Below are 23,124 nucleotides of genomic sequence, written 5' to 3'. Positions count from 1 at the left end.
GCTAATAGCCTTTTAGCAGCTAAGCCGCTAATAGCCGCTAATAGCGCTAATCCGCTAATGGGCTTGCTTCGCAAGACGAAAAAAACCGCAAGACGAAGAGACTCGCGGAACGGATTCTTTTCGTCTTGCAAGGCACCACTGTAACGTATTTTTCGCTCCATAAGACTCACCAGACCATAAGATACTCCTAGTTTTTGGAGGAGGAAAACAACAAAAAAAATATTCTGAATCTCAGAAGCCAGAACAGCAAGAGGGATCACTTCGCAGTGAAAGCAGCAATCCCTCTTGCTGTTCTGGCTTCTGGGATAGCTGCGCAGCCTGCATTCGCTCCGTAAGACGCGCACACATTTCCCCTTACTTTTTAGGAGGGAAAAAGTGAGTCTTATAGAGCAAAATATGTGGTACTGACCTCCTACACCCAATGTTATCACATTATTGCTGTCTGGAGGGGCACTCTTGTGCTATTGCACAACAGAAGCAGGAACACCCCCCAACAGTCACATCTGTGGTCTAAAGAGTTGCAAGATGAATGGGGAGCAGAGGAATTTACATGATTTCAGGAGGAAGCTATGGGACGTGAACCAAGTGGAAACAAAGCAGTATGACAGACACACCCCATGTTCGCAGCCATAAATAGTATTGAAAGCAGGGTTATGTATAACCACTCTCCACTGGTGTACAGAACAGGTTCAGGGTGAGTGGGACGGTCCTTCCAGTGTTGTAATATCAGCCTTTGGGGCTACCAGGTGGGCTTTTAGGAGCTGGCAGCAATGGCCAGCAGTCGGTCCTTGGGATGTAGGCATTTTACTTCCATAAAAGGGTTAGACTGTCAGACCAAAAAGAGCTTTAAAGACGTGTTGCAGCTGCCAAGAGGACTGTGCTAAGCCTGAAATGTGGGGAAGGAGAGAAATTGGAAGCTGGAGCCCATCAAGCATAGCTGTCAACCGTCCCTTATTGGGCGGGAAAGTCCCTTATCCCAGGGCCGTGTCCCGCTGCTGTCCCTTATTGATGGATGTCCCTTAAATTTCCCGGGTTTCAAAGGAAGCAGCTCCTCTCCCTCCCTCCCTGCCGGCCAGGGAGGAGGGAGGCTCCAACTGGGTTGCTTGGCTGTGTTGCTCACCCAATAAGGAGTCTGAGAACGACTGGGGGGTGGAGCTTGCATGCTTTGTGCCGATCAAATTGGCCGCCTTGCCTGGGGACTCGCCTTTGCTCAGCGCTTCCCAGCGGAGAGGTGACGGTGGTTTCCCTTGCTGCATCCCCTTGGCCGGGTTGCTGCGCTGTGGGAACCACCGCTTGAGGCTTCGTTTGGCTGCTGGCTGGGCTTTCTGCCTTTGGCTCGGAGGGGCTCAGAAGTCGAACATACCTGTGCTCTGAAAATGCCTTATTTTGGCTGCTGATCCTTTATTTCCGAGGCTGCTGGTCCCTTATTTTCAAATCTGTAAGTTGACAGCTATGCCATCAAGTGGTCCCATGTGAAACTTTTGACTGTCTGAAGAGACATGCCCAGAAGCAAATATTGGAAGTAGCCGTGGTGTTTGTGTGTGTGTTTGTTAACCCCCTTTCCTGTTTCATGTTCTGCACTCCCTTCTCTCTCCAGTTTGAGTATGTCTCTCAGCACCTGGTGTTTGCCAACTGCATCCCATTGATTCTGAAGTTCTTCAACCAGAATATCATGTCCTACATCACTGCCAAAAACAGGTAGTGCCTGCATGAAAGTTAATCTCCCGTCCCTTTTGGGAACAGAAAGGCAATTTTAAACCTGATGCGTTGACACCCGTCTGTAATGGCAGTGAACTGATGCCTGTGTGTGTGTGTCTCCTTTGATTTCCCCTGAAGCATCTCTGTCCTGGATTATCCCTCCTGCACGGTCCAGGAGTTACCAGAACTCAACGCTGAAAGCTTGGTAAGGAGAACGACGATTACTCTTCCCATCCACGTTGCCTGTGGGCTAGGCAAGATTCAGTGTCAGGGGCCTCCATTTGCTCTCTGTAAAATGGGATTAATAACGCACTTGCTGGTCGATTCCGAAGCCCATATTTATTTATTTTTAAATAATTTTTATTCATTTTAAAACATATTCTTTAACAAACATTCCACAAAATTTCATCTCTTATACAATCTTTTTGGACTTCTATCAGCGCCTCTGCAGATCTCCCATTTTTATAATTTCTTCTGCATTTCTTAAATTCATACTGCCTTTAATTATCATGACTAATATTCTCCTTTTCGTTCAATAATGCAATCATACAAATTATTCCCCTTACAAAACTTCCTGCAAACCTACCAATGTAATCTGATCATCACAATTACTTTTCATATAGTCCGTAAATTTACGCCAATCTTCCGTGAATCTCTGGTCCCGCAGGTTTCGAATTCTTCCCATTAGTTTATCTAGTTCTGCATAGTCCATCAATTTCATCCTCCTGATTCCAAAGCCCATATTAAACCTACCAAACTGTCATAAAATAGTGTGCAAGATTTCAAGTTTCCCAGAAATCTTAATCAGACTGCCATATTACCAATACTGACTCTCCAGGATTTCAGGCACGGAACACGCCTTAAAAAAAAGAAGAATGGGGGAAGGAAAGGGTGTGGGCGTTCTGGGAAAAACGACTTTGGCAATCCCTCCTGCCACTGTTCCCAAATGGGTTTTGACTATACGTGATTTTGGGTGCGATCCCCAGAGCCTAACCCGGTGTCAGTTGCAGTCTTACTGTAGTAAGCAAGCAAGATGATTTATGCCTCTACCTCTTGAAAAAAATTAGACTTGTTTGTGTGTCCCCACCCCCCGGAATCTTTACTTGCTAAAGTGCAAACTGAGCTGTGACTGGCAATTTAAAAGGGCTCCATGATTTCTCCTGCGCACCGAAATGAATGGGCTGCCTATTTTAAGAGGGTTTGTTGCTGGGGTAGAGATTGCTCTAATTTGAGAGGTACCCTTCCCTACTGCCATCAAAGTGCTGTACTCTGATGCAACAGTGGCCTCTAGTGGTTTACTAAGTGAACGGACGGTGGTTAATGATTCCTTTGCTATGCGGCAGGTTTTCTCGGGGCCAAGTAAAAGGTAAAGGGACCCCTGACCATTAGGTCCAGTCGTGACCGACTCTGGGGTTGCGGTGCTCAACTCGCTTTATTGACCGAGGGAGCCGGCGTACAGCTTCTGGGTCATGTGGCCAGCATGACTAAGCCGCTTCTGGAGAACCAGAGCAGCACACGGAAACACCGTTTACCTTCCCGATGGATGGAGCAGTACCTATTTATCTACTTGCACTTGACGTGCTTTCGAACTGCTAGGTTGGCAGGAGCAGGGACCGAGCAACGGGCGCTCACCGCGTCGCGGGGATTCGAACCGCCGACCTTCTGATCGGCAAGCCCTAGGCTCAGTGGTTTAACCCACAGCGCCACCCGCGTCCCTTCTTGGGGCCAAACTTCCCACAAAAGATCAGTTTGGGTGGTTTTTTCCCTAGTCTTAAAGCCGCCCTGGGCCACCAGAATTGTATTGGCACTCCAAGATTCACTGCCTGAGACAGAGCCCTGATGTTGGCTACATAGAGGGCCACTAGCCCTGGTCCATCCCGCAGAGACCAGGAGAGCGATGCTGCTAATTACGTTGACTAAGCCTTGATTGAATATTTAATTTCTATACTGCTTAATATATTGAAAATAACGCAAAGCATTGCTCTGTCCTTTTCCGGCCCTGGCCTTCAAAAGCCCATTTCAATTGAAGGCCCCATTTGTATTATACATTTAAAGCAGTTTTACGCCACTTTAAACAGTCATGGCTTCCCTCAAAGAATCTGTAGTTTGTTAAGGGTGCTGAAAGTTGTTAGGAGACCCCGCTATTCCACTCAACAGGGCTTCAGTCCCCGGAGTGGTTTGGCAATCAATCTCTCTTCCCCGGGAACTCTTAAGAGTGCATTTCTGCACGCTCTTGCAGACCTGAATTTGATGCACAGATAGTGTGTTTAAGAGAGAGATTCTCCTGGTTCATCTTAAAGGTTATGATGGAACATAGGTATGAATGTGGTTTATAGCGCAGGATCGTGTGCACCCCAGAAATGATCTCTTTCAGCTTCTGCCTTCTGGAAGAAGGTCCAGGGTTATAAAGACCAGAACTAGCCACCTGCGAAACAGTTTCTACTCAAATGCAATTCTGGTTTTAAACGCAGTATAAGGAGTCTCTATAGTATATTGTGGGACGTGGGTGGCGCTGTGGGTTAAACCACAGAGCCTAGGACTTGGCAGCAGCAGGGACCGAGCTCCCATTGCTCGGTCCCTGCTGCTGCCAAAACTAGCAGTTTAAAAGCACCTCAAAGTGCAAGTAGATCAATAGGTACCACTCCGGCGGGAAGGTAAACGCTGTTTCTGTGCGCTGCTCTGGTTCACCAGAAGCGGCTTAGTCATGCTGGCCAAATGACCCAGAAGCTGTACGCCGGCTCCCTCGGCCAGTAAAGCGAGATGAGCGCGCAACCCCAGAGTCGGTCACAACTGGACCTAATGGTCAGGGGTCCCTTTACCCTTTATAGTATATTGTATTTTAAAATGGGGTTTCAGAGTTTTTATGGGTTTTTGAATGTCTTATGTAGATTTTTTCAATTTCATTGTTCTGTATGGGACAATGACAATAAAGATATCGTATCGTATTGTATCGCATCGTAGCTGTGCCGGGCCCAGGCTGTTTAAAGCTTTATCAGTCCTTACTAGCCTATTCATGTTATGATGGCTTCCTTTCTCCTCGATTGCAGGAAGTGGGGGACAACAACCAGTTCTGTTGGAGGAATCTCTTCTCCTGTATCAACCTTCTGAGGATCCTCAACAAACTGACCAAATGGAAGCATTCCAGGACGATGGTGAGATGTCAGCTGGCTGAACTAGCCTATGTAGATGTCACACGCTGAGCTGACGTGCTCCCGCAGTGTGTGTCGTGAGACCAAATATGTAATGAAAGAATGATTCATCTACTCTGGCGTATCTAGAGAACAGAGCGTGAGCTGGCAAATTGTGTGACGCCACCCCCAGCAATGCAGATGGCGTCAACTTTCCAAATTTCATGTGGGTTTTAGAAACCCATGTTTCAGATGGCTCTCCGGTATCGGGCTCTACAGCCACAGCAGACGCCATAACTTTCCAACAGTTTGACTTCACCTCCAGAGGTGTACTCTTAATTTGTCTCTCGAGGCAGACGGATGCCAACAACAGAAACACATTTTTCAGATGGCTTTCCCCCCTAATTTTAGAGATTTATTTCTTTTTATATATATATATGGACGTGGGTGGCGCTGTGGGTAAAACTTCAGCGCCTAGGACTTGCCAATCGCATGGTCGGCGGTTCGAATCCCCACGGCGGGGTGCGTTCCCGTTGCTCAGTCCCAGCGCCTGCCAACCTAGCAGTTCAAAAGCACCTCTGGGTGCAAGTAGATAAATAGGGACCGCTTACCAGCGGGAAGGTAAACGGCGTTCCGTGTGCTGCGCTGGTTCGCCAGAGCAGCTTTGTCACGCTGGCCACGTGACCCGGACGTGTCTGCGGACAGCGATGGCTCCCGGCCTATAGAGTGAGATGAGCACACAACCCTAGAGTCTGGCAAGACTGGCCCGAATGGGCAGGGGTACCTTTACCTTTATATATATATATAAATTTTATTAGTTTTTTTAACATATCATTTTCAACAGTAATTAAACATACTTTTACATCTTATAGGTTTTTTTTTACTTCCATCAATCAGATCTGAAAATTTTCCAATCTATTCACTTAATATACATTGCTTACTTTCACTATTACATTTAAATCTCACAACTAATATCTCTATTCTGTCTCTACTTTGCAAGGTTTCATATATTCCTCCTTACAAAACTTCTTGTAGTCCTACTAGCGTAATTTGCTGATTACAGTTGCTCTTCAAATAGTTTTGTATATTTCTTCCAATCTTCTGTGAATCTCTGGTCCCGCAGGTTTCGAATCCTTCCTGTCATTTTATCTAATTCTGTGTAGTCCGTTAATTTTGTCTGCCATTCTTCTTTTGTCGGAATTTCTTCTTGCTTCCATTTCTGGGCTAACAATACTCTTGTCGCTTTTGTTGCATATAAGAACAATTTAACATTTTGTCTCTTAATATCCTCGCCTATAATACCAAGTAAAAATGCTTCTGGTTTTTTTGTGGGTTTTTTTTTTTTTTTTTTGAATTTTAGAGATTTATTTCCTGGGCTTTAAATGTAGTGTGTGTGTGTGTGTGTGTGTGTGTGTGTGTGTGAATGAACCTGTACTGCTTTGGAAACTAAAGATTTGCAAGCTTAACAAAATAAGACATTCTTCTGTGACACTGAATTGCGAGAAGTGAGGTTACAGGGAACCAGACAGAGGACTTTCTCGGTGGTGGAACACCCTCCCTTCAGACGTGAAGGAAATAAGCAGCTATCCTATCTTTAAAAGACATTGCAACGAGCAACGGGAGCTCACCCCGTTGCGGGGATTCGAACCGCCGACCTTCTGATCGGCAAGCCCTAGGCTCTGTGGTTTAACCCACAGTGCCACCTGCGTCCCTTTTCCACTCATATTGAAAGCCTTAGAATCATAGAATCATAGAGTTGGAAGAGACCACAAGGGCCATCGAGTCCAACCCCCTGCCAAGCAGGAAACACCATCAGAGCACTCCTGACATATGGTTGTCAAGCCTCTGCTTAAAGACCTCCAAAGAAGGAGACTCCACCACACTCCTTGGCAGCAAATTCCACTGTCGAACAGCTCTTACTGTCAGGAAGTTCTTCCTAATGTTTAGGTGGAATCTTCTTTCTTGTAGTTTGGATCCATTGCTCCGTGTCCGCTTCTCTGGAGCAGCAGAAAACAACCTTTCTCCCTCCTCTATGTGACATGCTTTTATATATTTGAACATGGCTATCATATCACCCCTTAACCTCCTCTTCTCCAGGCTAAACGTGCCCAGCTCCCTTAGCCGTTCCTCATAAGGCATCGTTTCCATGTAAATGTATTGTTTGCCTGTTCCTGCAATCATTAAGACTGTACTCCTAAAAGAAATATATCTTGTTCTGTTGCTTCCTGTTTGGTATATCGGTAGATGCTGGTGGTCTTCAAGTCTGCTCCTATCCTGAAACGGGCTCTGAAAGTCAAGCAAGCCATGATGCAACTCTATGTCCTGAAACTGCTGAAGATCCAGACCAAGTATCTCGGGCGCCAGTGGAGGAAGAGCAACATGAAGACAATGTCCGCCATCTACCAGAAAGTGCGCCATCGTATGAACGACGACTGGGCTTACGGCAACGGTGGGTGTTGCAAATGGCTTCCTTACCTGGAAGGGTGATGCTGGTCTTGGCTGAGCGTTCTGCGGGCATTCCCCATCTCTCTATCACCCACTGAACATTTGATCTGTCTCTTTTGCTTGCACAGGGCACCAACCACGCTGCCCCTCCAGGTGTTACTGTGTCATAAACCCCATCAGGTCAATGTGGTTTAGTCACTTTCAGGTGTATTGACTTAGCTGGGCTCCTTAACTGCAGTTTTTAAGATGCGATGTGCCCTCTGCTTATGGAGTGCTCCATTTGGGGTACTTTCCATTGTGACCCCCTGAAGCTGCCGTATACCGAGTTAGTTTGCTGTTCCATTTAGCCTCCAACTGGCAGTGGTCTCCAGGACTTTAGAGATCTGAGGCCTTTCTCAGTACCAACTACCTGAGATGTCGTAGCTGGAGAATCTAGGGATTGGGACTGGGACCATTGGCATGAAATGCATATACCGTATTTTTCGCTCCATAAGACACACTTTTTTCCTCCTAAAAAGTAAGGGGAAATGTCTGTGCATTTTATGGAGTGAATTTGTGGTCCCTGGAGCCGAATTGCCCAGGGGCGAAAAGCAGATCATGCTTTTTTTTTTTAGAAAGGGGGGGGTGTTGAAACAAAGCTGCTGAGCAGCTGATCGGCAAGTGATGGGAGGGAGATAAGGGACTCTAGCGATAAAGGAGGCTACCTGGGAGGGGGGAGGTAAAAGCACATGGATCCTCAGGATTTTTGCATTGGGTCACCCCAAATTCACCATCAGATCACATGGCATGTCCATGGCTACAGCCTGCACCAAAAAAATCAGGCACCCACTGTTTCGTGGGGCTGCAATGGCGCAAAAATGTGGTTACAAAGCATAGATCCACATGGATCCTCAGGATTTTTGCACTGGGCTACCCCAAACTCACTGTCAAATCACATATCATGTCTTTGGCCACATCATGAACCACAAAAATCATACATCCACTGTTTTGTTCAGAATATTTTTTTTCTTGTTTTCCTCCTCTAAAAACTAGGTGTGTCTTATGGTCAGGAACGTCTTATGGAGCGAAAAATATGGTATTCTCTCCAGTAATGATGAAATGACTCATTCTTAGGGCCACTAGGAATCCTAGGATGTCACTCCAAAGACCATATTTACACTATGAGTCTCAATGCTGACAGAGCTGTGGGCTCAGGCCCAATCCCAAAGAGGTTGTTCTGTTTTACCAGAAAGAGCACCTTCCAGTTTTCATCTTGGCTCTCTCTTGTCTTGTTGGCACGTAGATATCGATGCTCGGCCCTGGGACTTCCAAGCTGAAGAATGCACTTTACGAGCCAATATTGAAGCCTTTAACAGCCGGAGGTATGATAAATCCCAGGACTCTGAATTTGCTCCAGTGGACAACTGCTTGCAGAGTGTGTTGGGCCAGCAGCTGGACCTTCCTGAAGATTTCCATTACTCTTACGAACTATGGCTGGAGAGAGAAGTGTTCTCACAGCCCATCCGCTGGGAAGAACTATTACGCTATCCGTGATGGCACTGGGAAGCTTAACCTGCCATCTTGGTGTCTCTCCAGATAATAGGTGCTGTGTCCTGGGAGAAAGGGCTGATCCGTCTGTGTCTGGGGGTACTTGTGTCTGGCAGAAAACTTTTTAGGGTGAGTTGAAATGTTAAACACCTTAAAAATGCCCTCAACTTTGCAAGAATCTTCCCTTTTCTCCCTGACTACTGTACATGGGCCTGCAGGTAGCAACAGAAGTCCTGGTTCTGATCCATTTACACTGATCTATCTTGAATATTATATATTTAAATATCTGACATGGATGAGCTTTCCTTTCCTGCTTGCTTTCATGCGATGGTTGCTGTGTGTGCCAAGTTGTCCGAGACTTGAGTCACTACCATGCACAATTCATGTTTCTAAATATCTCAGCAAATGTGTACCTTTTAAAAAAAACTTGCAGCACTCCATGCAGTTTGCTTTCCTAGAAACTGCAAACTCCACGGTTCATAAAAAGCAAGCTGTAAGTGTCAGACTGGCACCCAGCTATATTCCAAAGAGCATCTAGGCATGAAAACTACGAATGGGAGCGATTCTTTTAATAGAAAACCGTGCATTACAAAGCAGTTTGAGGGGATCCATTTGCAAATTAAGCAAGTTTTTTCCACATATAGAATGAAAAATTATTTGTTCAAATTTCCTTACGTTGCTTCCATGAGCTCTACTTATTCACGTTGTGAGAAATGTTCTGCTTGTTCACGTTTTAAGGATGTCTTTTGTACATCACTAAACCTGCCCCCAAGTGGACCTTCTGTGGGTGTGAGTGAGAGATTGGAGAGATTGTTGTGCCAGAAATGAGGCCAAAATCAAACCCTAGGCCCAGCCTGGAAACACTGAGGTTTACTGCAAAGCTGTGTGTACTTTGTGTGTGCAAAAAGACATTTTAACAGGTATAACACAGCAAAGCCTTTTTCTCTGTAAAATGCAAGTAAGAGGATTTTAGTTCCTTCTTTGGCCAATGTTCTTCCACGCTATCTCCTAAAGGCACAAAAGGACACCCACAAATTACTCCAATCATGCAAACATATTATATAAAGGGGTAGCACATATATTTCACTCCCTGCTAGATGTTTGAATGCCAGAGATTGTTCCATAGTTCATTGGTATGAGTGGGAGCCAGATATCTATCTTGGTTAAGCACCTGCACTCTTTAAATCCCCTTGCAACTTTAAGCTTCCTATTTAATGTGAGAAAACTAGAAACACAAGTTCCCAGAATACATGTATTCTCTCTGTTGCTGTGGAGTGAGAAGGTTTGTTTCCTAGTGTGCATCGAGACAAAGCATTTTTCAAGGAAATGGCCATATGAAGTCAGTTCAGTTTTTAAGCACAAGTTGTAACCAAGAATAAAAACTACTCTTCAAGGATATGTGTGTGTATGTGTGTTCTTTCACATTGTTCATTTTAAGGATTTGTAAAATGATCACCAGAGATGCATTCACATGAACTCAGGAGGGAAGTTTTAAGCCACTGTATAATTTCCAATACGAGTTTTAAATGCTCCAGGGACTAACAAGATATTAGACATGCGCAGTTAGTTCCAGCAGCAAGTCCAACAATAAATGCTAGTATGAATGTGTCGTTATTATTATTATTAGGATTTTTCACCCCACCATTCCTGTCAAAGAAGCACAGATAATGAATTTACAGTGCAATCCTACCCTTTGCCCTCCTCAGAAGTAAGCCATATTGAATTCAGTAGAGCTCAATCTCAGGTAAATTAAGACGTGGATTCCAGTCTTAGGCTGGCACCATCTCTGATTGCATTTTGGGGCTTCCTTAAGCCATACAGCTCAAAGTTGACCTTTTCCAGATAATATAATTTCAGTTACAGTCGTGGTCATGCCAAGCTGGTGCAGCTGCATTGTGTGTGTATTGCCATATTATTATTTTTTAATTTATTTATTTTTGAGAAAAGTAAGATTTGCAAATAACACCCAAACAAAGAAACAGTCAGCTCACACTTACAATAAAAAAAACCTGTACAATTGATTTTTTTAACATATCATTTTCAACAGTAATTAAACATACTTTTACATCATATTCAAATTTTTGACTTCCATCAATCCTGTCTGAAAATTTTCCAATCTAATCTCTCAGTATGCATTTCTTATCTTCCCTATTACATTTCAAACTCATAACCAATATCTCTATCTTTTTATACTTTGTAACACTTTGTATATTTCTCCTTACAAAACTTCTTGTAGTCCTACTAGCGTAATTTGTTGATTACAGTTGCTCTTCAAAAAATTCATATACTTCTTCCAATCTTCTGTAAATCTGTACAATTGAAAACGTTCTTAAACTTTGGAAAAAAACATGATAATTTAATTGTTTTATTCTTTCTGTAAACCGTTGTGAGGGTTTGGGTTGTGTTGTGTTTTTTTTTTACAGTCAAACAGTATATAGTTTTTGAAATTGATATTAATATAAGCAGACCAAATTGGTGTCCTAATGAGATTGATGATTATAAGCTGTATGTTCAAGATCCCAGCTGCGGGATCTTAAGACCACCAAGTAGTAGTAGTAGATGGCGCATGTTTTCACTCCCATCCTTTGCCACCATAACTGTTTGCAGGGTCCACTTGCCCTGGGCCCACCTACAATAATCCCCACACGCCACAGTGTGGTGAATACAAATTTAACTGTGTGCCAATATCCGCAGATGTCAAGGATTCCTCCAAGTGAATAGGAACCATAATTTCTGAGGGGAGAAAAGGCGACACAAGGCAGGCCCTCAACATACACCTAAAGAAGCGTGATTACTCTTAGGTTGTGAGTGAACAGATCAGACGACACAGTAATTCTTCAGACAGCTCTTGTTTATTCACAGGCCAGAACAGAACAGAACTGAAGGGTTCAGCCAACCTGCTTATATAGAGCTCCCGAACAACGCAATTGTAACAACTTTCTGTAACTATCCAATCACTGAACGTCACTTTCAATACAAGATGGGTGACACCTGGCTTGAGAGCAGTACATGTGAAAAGGATCTAGGAGTCTTGGTTGACCACAAACTTGACATGAGCCAACAGTGTGACGCGGCAGCTAAAAAAGCCAATGCAATTCTGGGCTGCATCAATAGGAGTATAGCATCTAGATCAAGGGAAGTAATAGTGCCACTGTATTCTGCTCTGGTCAGACCTCACCTGGAGTACTGTGTCCAGTTCTGGGCACCACAGTTCAAGAAGGACACTGACAAACTGGAACGTGTCCAGAGGAGGGCAACCAAAATGGTCAAAGGCCTGGAAACGATGCCTTATGAGGAAGGGCTAAGGGAGCTGGGCATGTTTAGCCTGGAGAAGAGGAGGTTAAGGGGTGATATGATAGCCATGTTCAAATATATAAAAGGATGTCACATAGAGGAGGGAGAAAGGTTGTTTTCTGCTGCTCCAGAGAAGCGGACACGGAGCAATGGATCCAAACTACAAGAAAGAAGATTCCACCTCAACATTAGGAAGAACTTCCTGACAGTAAGAGCTGTTCGACAGTGGAATTTGCTGCCAAGGAGTGTGGTGGAGTCTCCTTCTTTGGAGGTCTTTAAGCAGAGGCTTGACAACCATATGTCAGGAGTGCTCTGATGGTGTTTCCTGCTTGGCAGGGGGTTGGACTCGATGGCCCTTGTGGTCTCTTCCAACTCTATGATTCTATGATTCTAAGTGTTGTATCAAGTCGCTATCAGTGGTGCTGATCCATTGCTTAAAACAGCAAGATGTTTTCCCTTGTCTCCCCATCCTTTTGAGAATAGTGAAGAGCAGAAGTAATATGCAAAAGGCTGTAAGATGTCCCGAAAGTCTGGAATTCTGTTGCTATAAAGTGAGTTCGATTGTCGGTCACAATTTTATCTGGAATGCCAAAGCGAGCAGGTATTTTTCAGCTGGGCAACAACACCAAACATTTAAAAACTTCCCAAAACAGGGCCACCAATCAGGTAAGGATGCAGCCTTCACCAACTCCAGATATTTCAGACTTAAAACTTCTATCAACCCCAGCCAGGATGGCCAGGATGGTTAGGGCTGATGGGAGTTATAGTCCGAAGTATCTGGAGGACACCAAACTGATGTCATGATTAAAGGTTTCTTGCATTGTCTTGATCTGTTTCTTCTGCAGTAGTCGCAGGTCCAAGTTTTGGTTTTTTATGTCACTCTCAATACCAGGCCAACATGCCGTCTTCCTGGCTTGCTCGTGGCATTTGGTTACAGCTTGATGAGGTTACTTTGCTTGCATATCATGGTGCAATAATACCTGGTTTATTAGGCCTTCCAATTGACTCAGTTGTCCTCGGTCAACAAATTGCCTGCAGGCATTGCTAAGGTATTTAGTGTAAGACTTGATCTTTGTGAATAGCTATTGAGATTTGATAAAGGCTGTTTTTTGGGTGCTGGGAGAGAGTATGTATAGCATAAAACAGTAACATTTCCCTCTAATTCAGCGGTTCTCAACCTGTGGGTCCCCAGATGTTGTTGGACTACAACTCCCATCATCCCCGAGCTCTGGCCTTGCTAGAGGTCTGCATATAAGTTAAATAAGCAGGGAGACAATATACAATAGCATATTCTTTCTACAGTATCTATCTATCTATCTATCTATCTATCTATCTATCTATCTATCTATCTATCTATCTATCTAATACTATATTTATCTGATTCTTCTATTTAAGAGAGACTGGGGGAGATTTTCCCGCCTTTTTCCCTCACAGTCGCCTGTTGGAGGCAAAGCGCTTATTCGAACAGATGGGGGAGGGGTGCGCGCGGGCAGCTCTTTTTCCCGCCTTTTCTCCTCCCTCCTCACAACGGCGTAACGCGTCCTCCCCAAACTGCCGCCGGAGTACGCACGCGCGGGCTCGGGTCTCTCTAGGTTACGCTCGTTGCCCGGTTACGAAGGAATGACCTCATCGACCCTCCCCTCCTCCTTTCCCCCCTTTTTCGAACCATGGCAACCGAACGGGACGCCGAGGTAAACAGAAGGCGGCAAGCCCCGCCCCCGAACGGCCAAGCTCCGCCCGGCAAACTGGCAGCGGCGGCTCCTCCGTCTGGTCCCGCGCACGCAGGCGCGGGGGCGCGCGAGCTCCGCTTTGGACGGGTCGGGAGAGGAGGAGCTGGCTTGGCTGGTGAGTCCGCGCGAGACGCGTGTAGCCGGGCGGCACGTGGGAACGCGGACAAGCGTGTTAAGGAAGAGGACGCGTGTCGGCTAGGGAAATGCGTTGCCTGTTAGTGAAGGAAGCGGGTGGAGTAGGGGGCGAGGAGAAGTGCCCCAACCTTTTAACAGCAGCTGGAGTTATAGACCTGCCCTATACCCACAGATTGTGCTATTAATATATTGAATAAAGGGAAACTGGTCAGTAAGGAAATTATCCTTTTCTGACTTTCCTTGAGCCTCATTTTTCAGAAAATGAAACTTTCCCTGCTCTGTTGTACCAAGGGTTCAGTGAGATACTTCCTGCTTGCTCCATCTATCAGCTTCTCCTCAATGGATTTGTCTAATCTCCTTTAAAAGCCACCCAATTGGTAAATTATAGAATGAAATTAAAAGAGATTTGGAGATATGGTCAAACCTAAAACTGTCATTAATGGACCGGATTTCTGTGATTAAGATGAATGTGCTGCCAAAAATGCTTTTTTTGTTTCAAGCCCTCCCAATTATAGATAATGTGAAATGCTTTAAAGAATGGCAGAAAGCACTATCCAGATTTCTCTGGCAGGGGAAGAAACCCAGAATTAAATATAAATTACTTATGGATTCTAAGGGACGCGGGTGGCGCTGTGGGTAAAAGCCTCAGTGCCTAGGACTTGCCGATCGAAAGGTCGGCGGTTCGAATCCCCGTGGCAGGGTGCGCTCCCGTTGCTCAGTCCCAGCGCCTGCCAACCTAGCAGTTCGAAAGCACCCCCGGGTGCAAGTAGATAAATAGGGACCGCTTACTGGCGGGAAGGTAAACGGCGTTTCCGTGTGCGGCTCTGGCTCACCAGATGCAGCTTTGTCACACTGGCCATGTGACCCGGATGTGTCTCCGGACAGCGCTGGCCCTTGGCCTCTTAAGTGAGATGGGCGCACAACCCTAGAGTCGGACACGACTGGCCCGTACGGGCAGGGGTACCTTTACCTTTTTACTTATGGATTCTAAAGAAGGAGGGGGGTTTTCCCTGCCAGGTTAAAAAAATTATTTTGAAATACTTTGCTGGATTAAAGAATGGATGCAATTAGAAGACATAGATCTATTAGATTTGGAGGAATTCGACAATGTGTTTGATTGGCATGCATATTTATGGTATGACAAGGTAAAGGCCCATAATGCAGGTAATCAGGCCTTTCTTTATAGAATATGCCCTGATTCCCATCCTCAAAAATGTTCAGTAAAGCCAGATATTGTGTCATCACAACAGTGTTATCTTATAACATCTTATAGCATTACTTTACTATACTATCTTTTCTTTCTACATTGTAGGCATTGCCTTTGGAAGTATTAACAAAAATTAATTGCCTTGCATTGGGACTAGACACAATGGTCACTAGCTCAGTCCAGTGAAAGGACATCACTATGGTAATGTATAGTTTCACAGATCCCAGTGCTAACGAGGCACCATTCGTTGCTTCTGGGGCAGCAGGAAAAGCTATTTCTTTTCCAGACCCCTTTGGCGTTCTCTTTATTCATTCTGGGTGGTGCTTCATTATTCTCCCACAGCGACAGTAGCCTGCTTTCAATTGTTCTATTTCATTAAAATAACGTATATAACGCCGGTGCTTTTTTTTCTTTAAAAACATGTTTAGGGGTACTTTCATTTTGACTCGAGAAAAATCACCATTGTATAGTTCAAATTGGGGAAAATAAATATGATAAATGGAAATGTTTCACAAAATGTTTAGTAGTACAGTGGATGCTCGGGTTGCGAACGTGATCCGTGCGGGATGCACGTTCACAACCCACAGCGTTCGCAACCCACAGATGCGCGTCTGCGCACATGCGGGTTGCGATTCGGCGCTTCTGCGTATGCGCAACCGCTGAAACCCGGAAGTAACCTGTTCCGGTACTTCCGGGTTTTGGCAGGTGCGTAACGGGTGGCGCTGTGGGTTAAACCACAGAGCCTAGGGCTTGCCGATCAGAAGGTCGGCGGTTTGAATCCCCACGACGGGGTGAGCTCCCGTTGCTCAGTCCCTGCTCCTGCCAACCTAGCAGTTCAAAAGCACGTCAAAGTGCAAGTAGATAAATAGGTACCACTCCGGTGGGAAGGTAAACGGCGTTTCCGTGCGCTGCTCTGGTTTGCCAGAAGCGGCTTAGTCATGCTGGCCACATGACCTGGAAGCTGTACGCCGGCTCCCTCAGCCAGCAAAGCGAGATGAGCGCCATAACCCCAGAGTCGTCCATGACTGGACCTAATGGTCAGGGGTCCCTTTACCTTTTTTAACCCAAAAAAACACAGCCTGAAGTGGCTGTAACCCGAGGTATGACTGTATGCATACTCCTCTCCCCCCCCCCCCCCCAAGCACTGTACTGTATAACACCTTTCATTTTCCAAAGAAAGAAAGAAACGTTTGGGCTGCATTCTAGCCCACTGTTGTCAAGGCTGGAATTTTGTTTCCCAGGGATCCAACATTACATTCAGTGGGGGATTTATGGCCCTCCAGATGTTATGGGGGCCCGCGGGTGGCGCTGTGGGTTAAACTATAGAGCCTAGGACTTGCTGATCAGAAGGTCGGCGGTTCGAATCCCCGCGACGGGGTGAGCTCCCGTTGCTCGGTCCCTGCTCCTGCCCACCTAGCAGTTCAAAAGCACGTCAAAGTGCAAGGAGATAAATAGGTACCGCTCCGGCGGGAAGGTAAATGGCGTTTCTGTGCGCTGTTCTGGTTGCCAGAAGCAGCTTAGTCATGCTGGCCACATGACCCAGAAGCTGTACACCGGCTCCCTCGGCCAATAAAGCGAGATGAGCGCCGCAACCCCAGAGTCGGCCCCAACTGGACCTAATGGTCAGGGGTCCCTTTACCTTTACCTAGATATTATGGGACTCCCAGCTCCCATGAGCCCCAGCCAAAGTGGCCAATGGTAAAAGGTGATGTGAGCCAGAGTTCAGCAATCCCTGAAGGACCACAGGCTCCTCAGCTGCTGTTCCCCTTCCATCCCTTTCCCCTATGGGGCTGCCTTTGAAGACTTCCTTCAGCAGCTTCCGGTTAGGAGAGCAATAGTTTTCTGGCCACTGCTGTAGAACCATAAATAACTTTGGATCTGAGTTTCCTAAAGGGCTGTCACTTCCCACCTGAACTGGTCCAAATATTGAGGCTGCCCTCCAACCGCCCCCCACCTGCAACCAGAGGTAAGTCAGCTGGGGCACTGAAGATGGGGGCTTCCCATCTTTGGAATTCCCTCCATGGGGAGTCATTTTGTTTCTTTCAATTTGTTTGGTTTCAGGTAGAGATCACGCCCCCAGCTTTAACACTCCAATTTATCCAGCCTGTTGCTTTAATGTTTGGAATCGTTCTTTGATTTCATTGTTTGTTTGCTATAATAATAATAATAATAATAATAATAATAATAATAATAATAATAATACATTATTTATACTCCGCCCATCTGGCTGGGCTTCCCCAGCCACTCTGGGAAGTTTCCAGCAAAATATTAAAATACAGTAATGCATCAAACATTAGAAGCTTCCCTAAACAGGGCTGCCTTCAGATGTCTTCTAAAAGTCTGGTAGTTGTTGTTCTCTTTGACATCTGGTGGGAGGGCGTTCCACAGGGAGGGAGCCACCACCGAGAAGGCCCTCTACCTGGTTCCCGTAACTTGGCTTCTTGCAGGGAGGGAACCGCCAGAAGGCCCTCAGCGCTGGACCTCAGTGTCTGGGCAGAACAATGGGGGTGGAGACGCTCCTTCAGATATACTGGACCGAGGCCAAGCTGTTGTTGAAGCCTCATTGACCCAAACAGCAGGTGAACAAGTTTTGGCAGAGCATTGAGACTCTTGATCTCAGGGTCGTGGATTCAAGTCTCTTGTTGAGCAGGAGATCCCTGCATTGCAGGGGGGTTGAACTGGAAGACTCTCATGATCCCTTCCAACTCAACGATTCTATGCTTTAAATCAATAGTCATTACCATAAAGGTGTGGTGTGGGGAACGTATCTCACAGCGTCCTTCCCCTGCCTTGGAACCTTTTATGGTGGATGTGAGCCTTCTGAGAGCCCTCCCCTGACAGCGGGCAGCTTAGTTTCTGGAGCCCAACAGAAGCCCAGTATGATTTTGTTTCCGTAGCCCAGAAAGCCTCAATGCTACCTTCAGCTGGTTCCTCCAACCTGCAAGCTCTTCCTGAACACACACACACACCGTTGTAAGAAGAGGCATTTGTCTCAGTATATTAATGATGCAGACAAAGGCCATTACAGAAGGCTGCAGGTTCCTGTTGCAAGAAATATTAAGAGACTTACCGTATTTTTCGCTCTATAGGACACACCCGACCATAAGACGCACCTAGTTTGAGAGGGGGAGAACAAGAGGAAAAAATATTCTCTCCCTCTCTGCGCAGCGCCCCTTCAGCGAAGCGGCAGGAGAAATGGAGCCCCTTCCGTTTCTCCTCCCGCTTCGCTGAAGGGGCGCTGCGCAGAGAGGGAAAGCTGTGCAGCGCCTCTCCAGCAAAGCGAAGCCAGGAGAGCAAGAGGGGTCGGTGCGCACTGAAGCCATGGAGTCTGCATTCGCTCTGTAAGACGCACACACATTTCCCCTTACTTTTTAGGAGGGGGAAGTGCGTCTTATAGAGCAAAAAATACAGTATTTCCCCTTGTTCTGAATGCACAATTTACAGTGTGTTTTGCTGGCTGTAGTGATCTAATTCTAGAACTTAAAGACTCTTCCGTTTGAGCTGGTTCTTGTTTCCAAGCTGACTCTCCTTCTCCGCTTTTTCTGGCAGGGTGGTGGAGGCAAAGGCAAAGGAAAGGGGAAAGGAAAGGGGAAAGGAAAAGGGAAGAAAGGGAAGAAGGGCGCCGTCGAGGTGGACATCATGAGCCCGGCGGCCATGCTGAACCTCTACTACATCGCCCACAACGCCGCTGCCTGCTTGGAGTTCCGCGGCTTCCCGTGGCCAGGCTCTCCGAAGAAGAAAGGGAAGAAGCGGAAATAGGGCCGCAGCAGTGGCAGAAGGCCGCCCCAGTCTTCGCGGTGAGACCCGGAGCCCCATCACAGGGGAAGGAGACTTTTGCGGGGGCCACGCGAACCGAAACAGAATTCACTCAGGTTTCTTTCTTTGCCATAATCACTGTTGCAGGTGGACTGAAGCAGCTCTGGCTTCCAACGACCAGAAGGAAGTAAACGCTGCTTTGAGATGTCTACCGCAGCACCGCAGTCTGTTCTTCATTGTTGCAGGAAGTAACTCACAGAACCCTTCTGTGCCTCCTCCTGATCGTGTCTGACGGGGGTGGGCTTTGCGCTAGGGGCCGCCCCCATCTCCAGGGCCCCTGCTTTCCCTTGTGAAAGCTGCACCGCAAGCGTGAAATGTGGTTGCGCAAACCAAGCCGCAGCTGCGATGCAGGGGCCTTTCAGGACCCGGGGCATTTACAGGCTCAGTACTCCACACACTAGGCAAGTCTGGCCTGAGCGTAAAGGCAGGCTGAGAATTTTCCTGGGAAAGGGGTGGGTGGGACCATCTTTTAAGCAGTGCAGAAGTCCAGCGCCTCTGCATCAAACATGGCCAGCTTCCAGAGTGTGCCCCATAATCCTTTTGTGACAGCCCAGGGGATTCTGGGGCAGAGTGTCATTTCCATGCAGGATCCCGCTTAGCTGAGAGGGTATAGATCCAGCATCTTTTATGATTCTAAGAATCCCAGACTCACGCGCTGCACCAGATAGTGCAACGTTTTGTGTGATTTGCTTGGTGAAGGGAAGCTGTTAAGACGCCTGGGACCTGTGTGACGGAGTAGTCGAGGATTAGATCTGCTGGAAAGCAAATTTATACATAAGATCAGGAAGAAACGGGCAACAATTTCTGTAGAGTGGGCTGTGAAGTAGAGTGTACGCTGGCTCAGGTGGCATCTTGACAGGCTCAGGTGCAGTTTGAGTTTATATAAAGGTAAAGGAACCCCTGACCATTAGGTCCAGCCGTGACCGACTCTGGGGTTGCGGCGCTCATCTCGCTTTATTGGCTGAGGGAACCGGCGTACAGCTTCCGGGTCATGTAGCCAGCAGGACTAAGCCGCTTCTGGCGAACCAGAGCAGTGCACGGAAACGCCGTTTACCTTCCCGCTGGAGTGGTACCTATTTATCTACTTGCACTTTGACGTGCTTTCAAACTGCTAGGTGGGCAGGAGCAGGGACCGAGCAACGGGAGCTCACCCCGTCACGGGGATTCGAACCGCCGACCTTCTGATCGGCAAGTCCTAGGCTCTGTGGTTTAACCCACAGCACCACCTGCATCCCTCAAATATATATATATAATTATTTGCCAGCTGGGTTGGTTTTGCTGCCTAAACAGGTCCAGACCTGAAAGCTTACCCGCAGCAAAGAAGGATTTAGCCACCTGCCTGAGCTTCAGGGTGCTGGTGGGAATGTGCCATGTAGGCAGACGAAGTGAGGGGGAAGGAACGGTGCCAATCTGGAAACGTAAGGATGCCGGCAGGCATGTCTCAGTACTTCCAGAGGCTCACACAGCCCGCCAAAGCAGAGGCGTTGCCTTCCCTTACACTAGTCTGGCTTTGTAGACCTGGCTGATGGGGCCCCAGGGCAGCAGCTATCCTTACAGCTGTGCTGAACTGATAAAACTTGGCTCAGGAAGACTAGGAAGCTGGGGGTTGATAGAGAGGCAAGGCGTGGGCTAGCCTTCTGTCCTCCTCCCTTTCTGCAAGGATGTACACTGTTGGTTTGGAAGTGGGGTGGCTTACAGTGGACATTAAGCAGGCGTGTATTCACCATTTTATCCACCCTTTCGACCACTCCTGACTCTCCATTGTGGCTGTGCTGTGTAGCTTCCGGGAAGTTCAGGTTGCCTCCTGATGCTGGTCAGCTAGCCTTGAACTAACGTATTGCGGACAGCTAAATATGTGTGTGGGTGTGCGCATTCAAACGGTGCTATTTGATATTCCAATCCAAAACGTTTCCTTTTTGAAGGAGGCATACAGTTGACGGCTGTGCAGCCAGAAACCTACAGGCGAACCCATTTCTTTTGTTAAATTCTTACCAAGGAATAAGCAAAATATAATGTACAAATGTTTTCCAGTCCAGGCACAGGTAGCAAGAAGACAGCATGTTCATTGCGACTTCCTTGTGAGCACACCTAGGCTGGGCTTCCCACAGTCCAGTGTGCAATTACATGCCCTTGTCCCATTAAACTCTGTGGAGTCTGTGCTGGCTTCTGGCCATTGTTTCGCCTTCTTCCCTTTAACATCCTAGCTCTGTTCCGTGTTTACATGTAAAGACACAACCCACATAGTGTCTCCAAGTTTGTATGCGGCTTTTCCTAGTGTACAGTGGTGCCCCGCAAGACGAATGCCTCGCAAGACGGAAAACCCGCTAGACGAAAGGGTTTTCCGTTTTTCAATGCGCTTTGCAGGACGAATTTCCCTATGGGCTTGCTTTGCAAGACGAAAATATCTTGTGAGTCTTGAGATTTTTTTCCGCTCCCCACCCCCTTTTTCTAAGCCGCTAAACGGCTAATAGCCTTTTAGCAGCTAATCCGCTAATCCCTTAAGCCTTTAATAGCCGCTAATAGCCGCTAAACCGCTAATAGCGCTAATCCGCTAAGCCGCTTAATAGGGTTGCTTCGCAAGAGGAAAAAACCGCTAGATGAAGAGACTCGCGGAACGAATTAATTTCGTCTTGCGAGGCACCACTGTACTTTGAATTCATTCACAAGAAGTTCAGATTTTTTTTTTAATGTCTCCTTTTTGTTTGTGATTCAGGATTACGCAGCAAGCTTTTAGTCTTCTGCACTTTTAGCCTTTTAAGCATGTTTACTGCAGCCCTCCATTTTCTGCTGCGTATCCCAGGTTGCTACCTATGATACGTCAACAGCTTGAGCGAGGACACAGGAAATTCCTGGAAATGCAAAGTTCCGATGGGAAAATGCCTGGGTTTTGTTTTGCTGTTTCTCAAAAGAAACACGGGCAAGCAAAGGGAAGGTGAACAGAAGCAACTGCTGTGCTAAGACACTTGATGAGTTGAGAAGATGGGGAGAGTCGGTGGATCAGGACCAAAGAGAATCTGATTCTGGAAGGTCAAGCACAGGTCTGGAGGGGAATGTCTTCCACTGTCAATTATATGACAGATTCATGGAAGGAGCCAGTGGCTTGTCAGACCAACAGCTACAGTGGTACCTTGGGTTAAGTACTTAATTCGTTCTGGAGGTCCGTTCTTAACCTGAAACTGTTCTTAACCTGAGGTACCACTTTAGCTAATGGGGCCTCCCACAGCCGCCGTGCCACTGGAGCACAATTTCTGTTCTCATCCTGAAGCAAAGTTCTTAACCTGAAGCACTATTTCTGGGTTAGCGGAGTCTGTAACATGAAGCGTCTGTAACAAGAGGTACTACTGTACTTTAAATGCATCAGGCATGCTTAAAGGGCATGCTTAAAGTTCTTTCCTTTTTTCCATAGATTTTGACTTCAGAAGAGTTGTGGGCACACCATGCATTTAAAGGGCATGGCTTTCTCCATACAAGCCTGGGAACTGCAATCTAGTCTTTACAAAACTATAATTCCCAACCACCTTGGCGAACTACAGTTCCCAGGACTCTTTGGGGGGTGTCATGTGCTTCAGATGTGTGATATGTGCACAGTCTGAGGCTAAGTGCTTCCTATCACTGTGCTCAGCTCTGGCTCCCAGTGAAGTACAGGGTCGGATTTAAGGTGCTGGTTTTTCATGGCCTAGGACCCTCGTACCTACTGCCTCTCCCGGTATGCCCCACGGAGGACCTTAAGGTCCATAAATAGCAACACCCTAGAAGTCCCGGGCCCTAAGGAAGTCAGATTAGTCTCAACCACAGCCAGGGCCTTTTCAGCACTGGCCCCGACTTGGTGGAACGCTCTGTCTCATGAGACCAGGGCCCTGCGGGATCTGATTTCTTTCCGCAGGGCCTGTAAGACAGAGTTGTTCCGCCTGGCCTTTGGCTTGGAATCAACTTGATCCCCTCCCCCTCTTTCCTTTCTCCTTCTGGGATGGAACTCCGATTTGGGGACTTCCCTGGCTTTTTTCTGGCCCACGAAGGACCAGTCTGGATAGTTAGCCTTGTTGAAGACTTGATGTTTTCATCCCCCCGAAAGTTTTTGATTTGAGTTTGTGCTGAAATGAGGCTGCATTTTAATGTTGTATTTTAATCTTGTTTTTTAAGTTGA

General features: G+C 46.7%; 2 protein-coding genes and 2 long non-coding RNA genes across 4 annotated transcripts in view; 2 read left to right on the top strand and 2 right to left on the bottom strand.

Annotated features, from left to right (window-relative positions):
• Window positions 1–10,194, top strand: part of STRIP2 (striatin interacting protein 2) — a 68,090-nt gene extending 57,896 nt beyond the window's left edge. Inside the window, exons 17-21 of the mRNA XM_083401971.1 lie at window positions 1,598–1,698; window positions 1,837–1,903; window positions 4,746–4,850; window positions 7,071–7,275; window positions 8,554–10,194. Of these exons, the coding sequence (XP_083258097.1) occupies window positions 1,598–1,698; window positions 1,837–1,903; window positions 4,746–4,850; window positions 7,071–7,275; window positions 8,554–8,804 (729 nt within the window). The 3' untranslated portion in view covers window positions 8,805–10,194. The remainder of the gene's footprint in view (window positions 1–1,597; window positions 1,699–1,836; window positions 1,904–4,745; window positions 4,851–7,070; window positions 7,276–8,553) is intronic.
• The window catches only part of LOC310659301, a 327,135-nt gene that overhangs the window by 224,718 nt on the left and 79,293 nt on the right, over window positions 1–23,124 (bottom strand). The gene's annotated exons all lie outside the window — the stretch shown is intronic.
• Window positions 1–23,124, bottom strand: part of LOC310659292 — a 269,655-nt gene that overhangs the window by 180,364 nt on the left and 66,167 nt on the right. The gene's annotated exons all lie outside the window — the stretch shown is intronic.
• SMKR1 (small lysine rich protein 1) lies at window positions 13,786–19,129 on the top strand. The gene is made up of 3 exons (XM_083402553.1): window positions 13,786–13,937; window positions 15,270–15,365; window positions 18,714–19,129. Exons 2-3 carry the CDS (start codon window positions 15,363–15,365, stop codon window positions 18,921–18,923), a joined length of 213 nt encoding a protein of 70 aa, XP_083258679.1. The 5' UTR covers window positions 13,786–13,937; window positions 15,270–15,362; the 3' UTR covers window positions 18,924–19,129.

Source organism: Podarcis tiliguerta, assembly GCF_965153285.1.
Source record: "Podarcis tiliguerta genome assembly, chromosome: 10".
Classification (NCBI taxonomy): domain Eukaryota; kingdom Metazoa; phylum Chordata; class Lepidosauria; order Squamata; family Lacertidae; genus Podarcis; species Podarcis tiliguerta.
The sequence above is the reverse complement of the archived record's forward strand: the minus strand, read 5'-3'. Positions and strand labels throughout refer to the sequence as shown.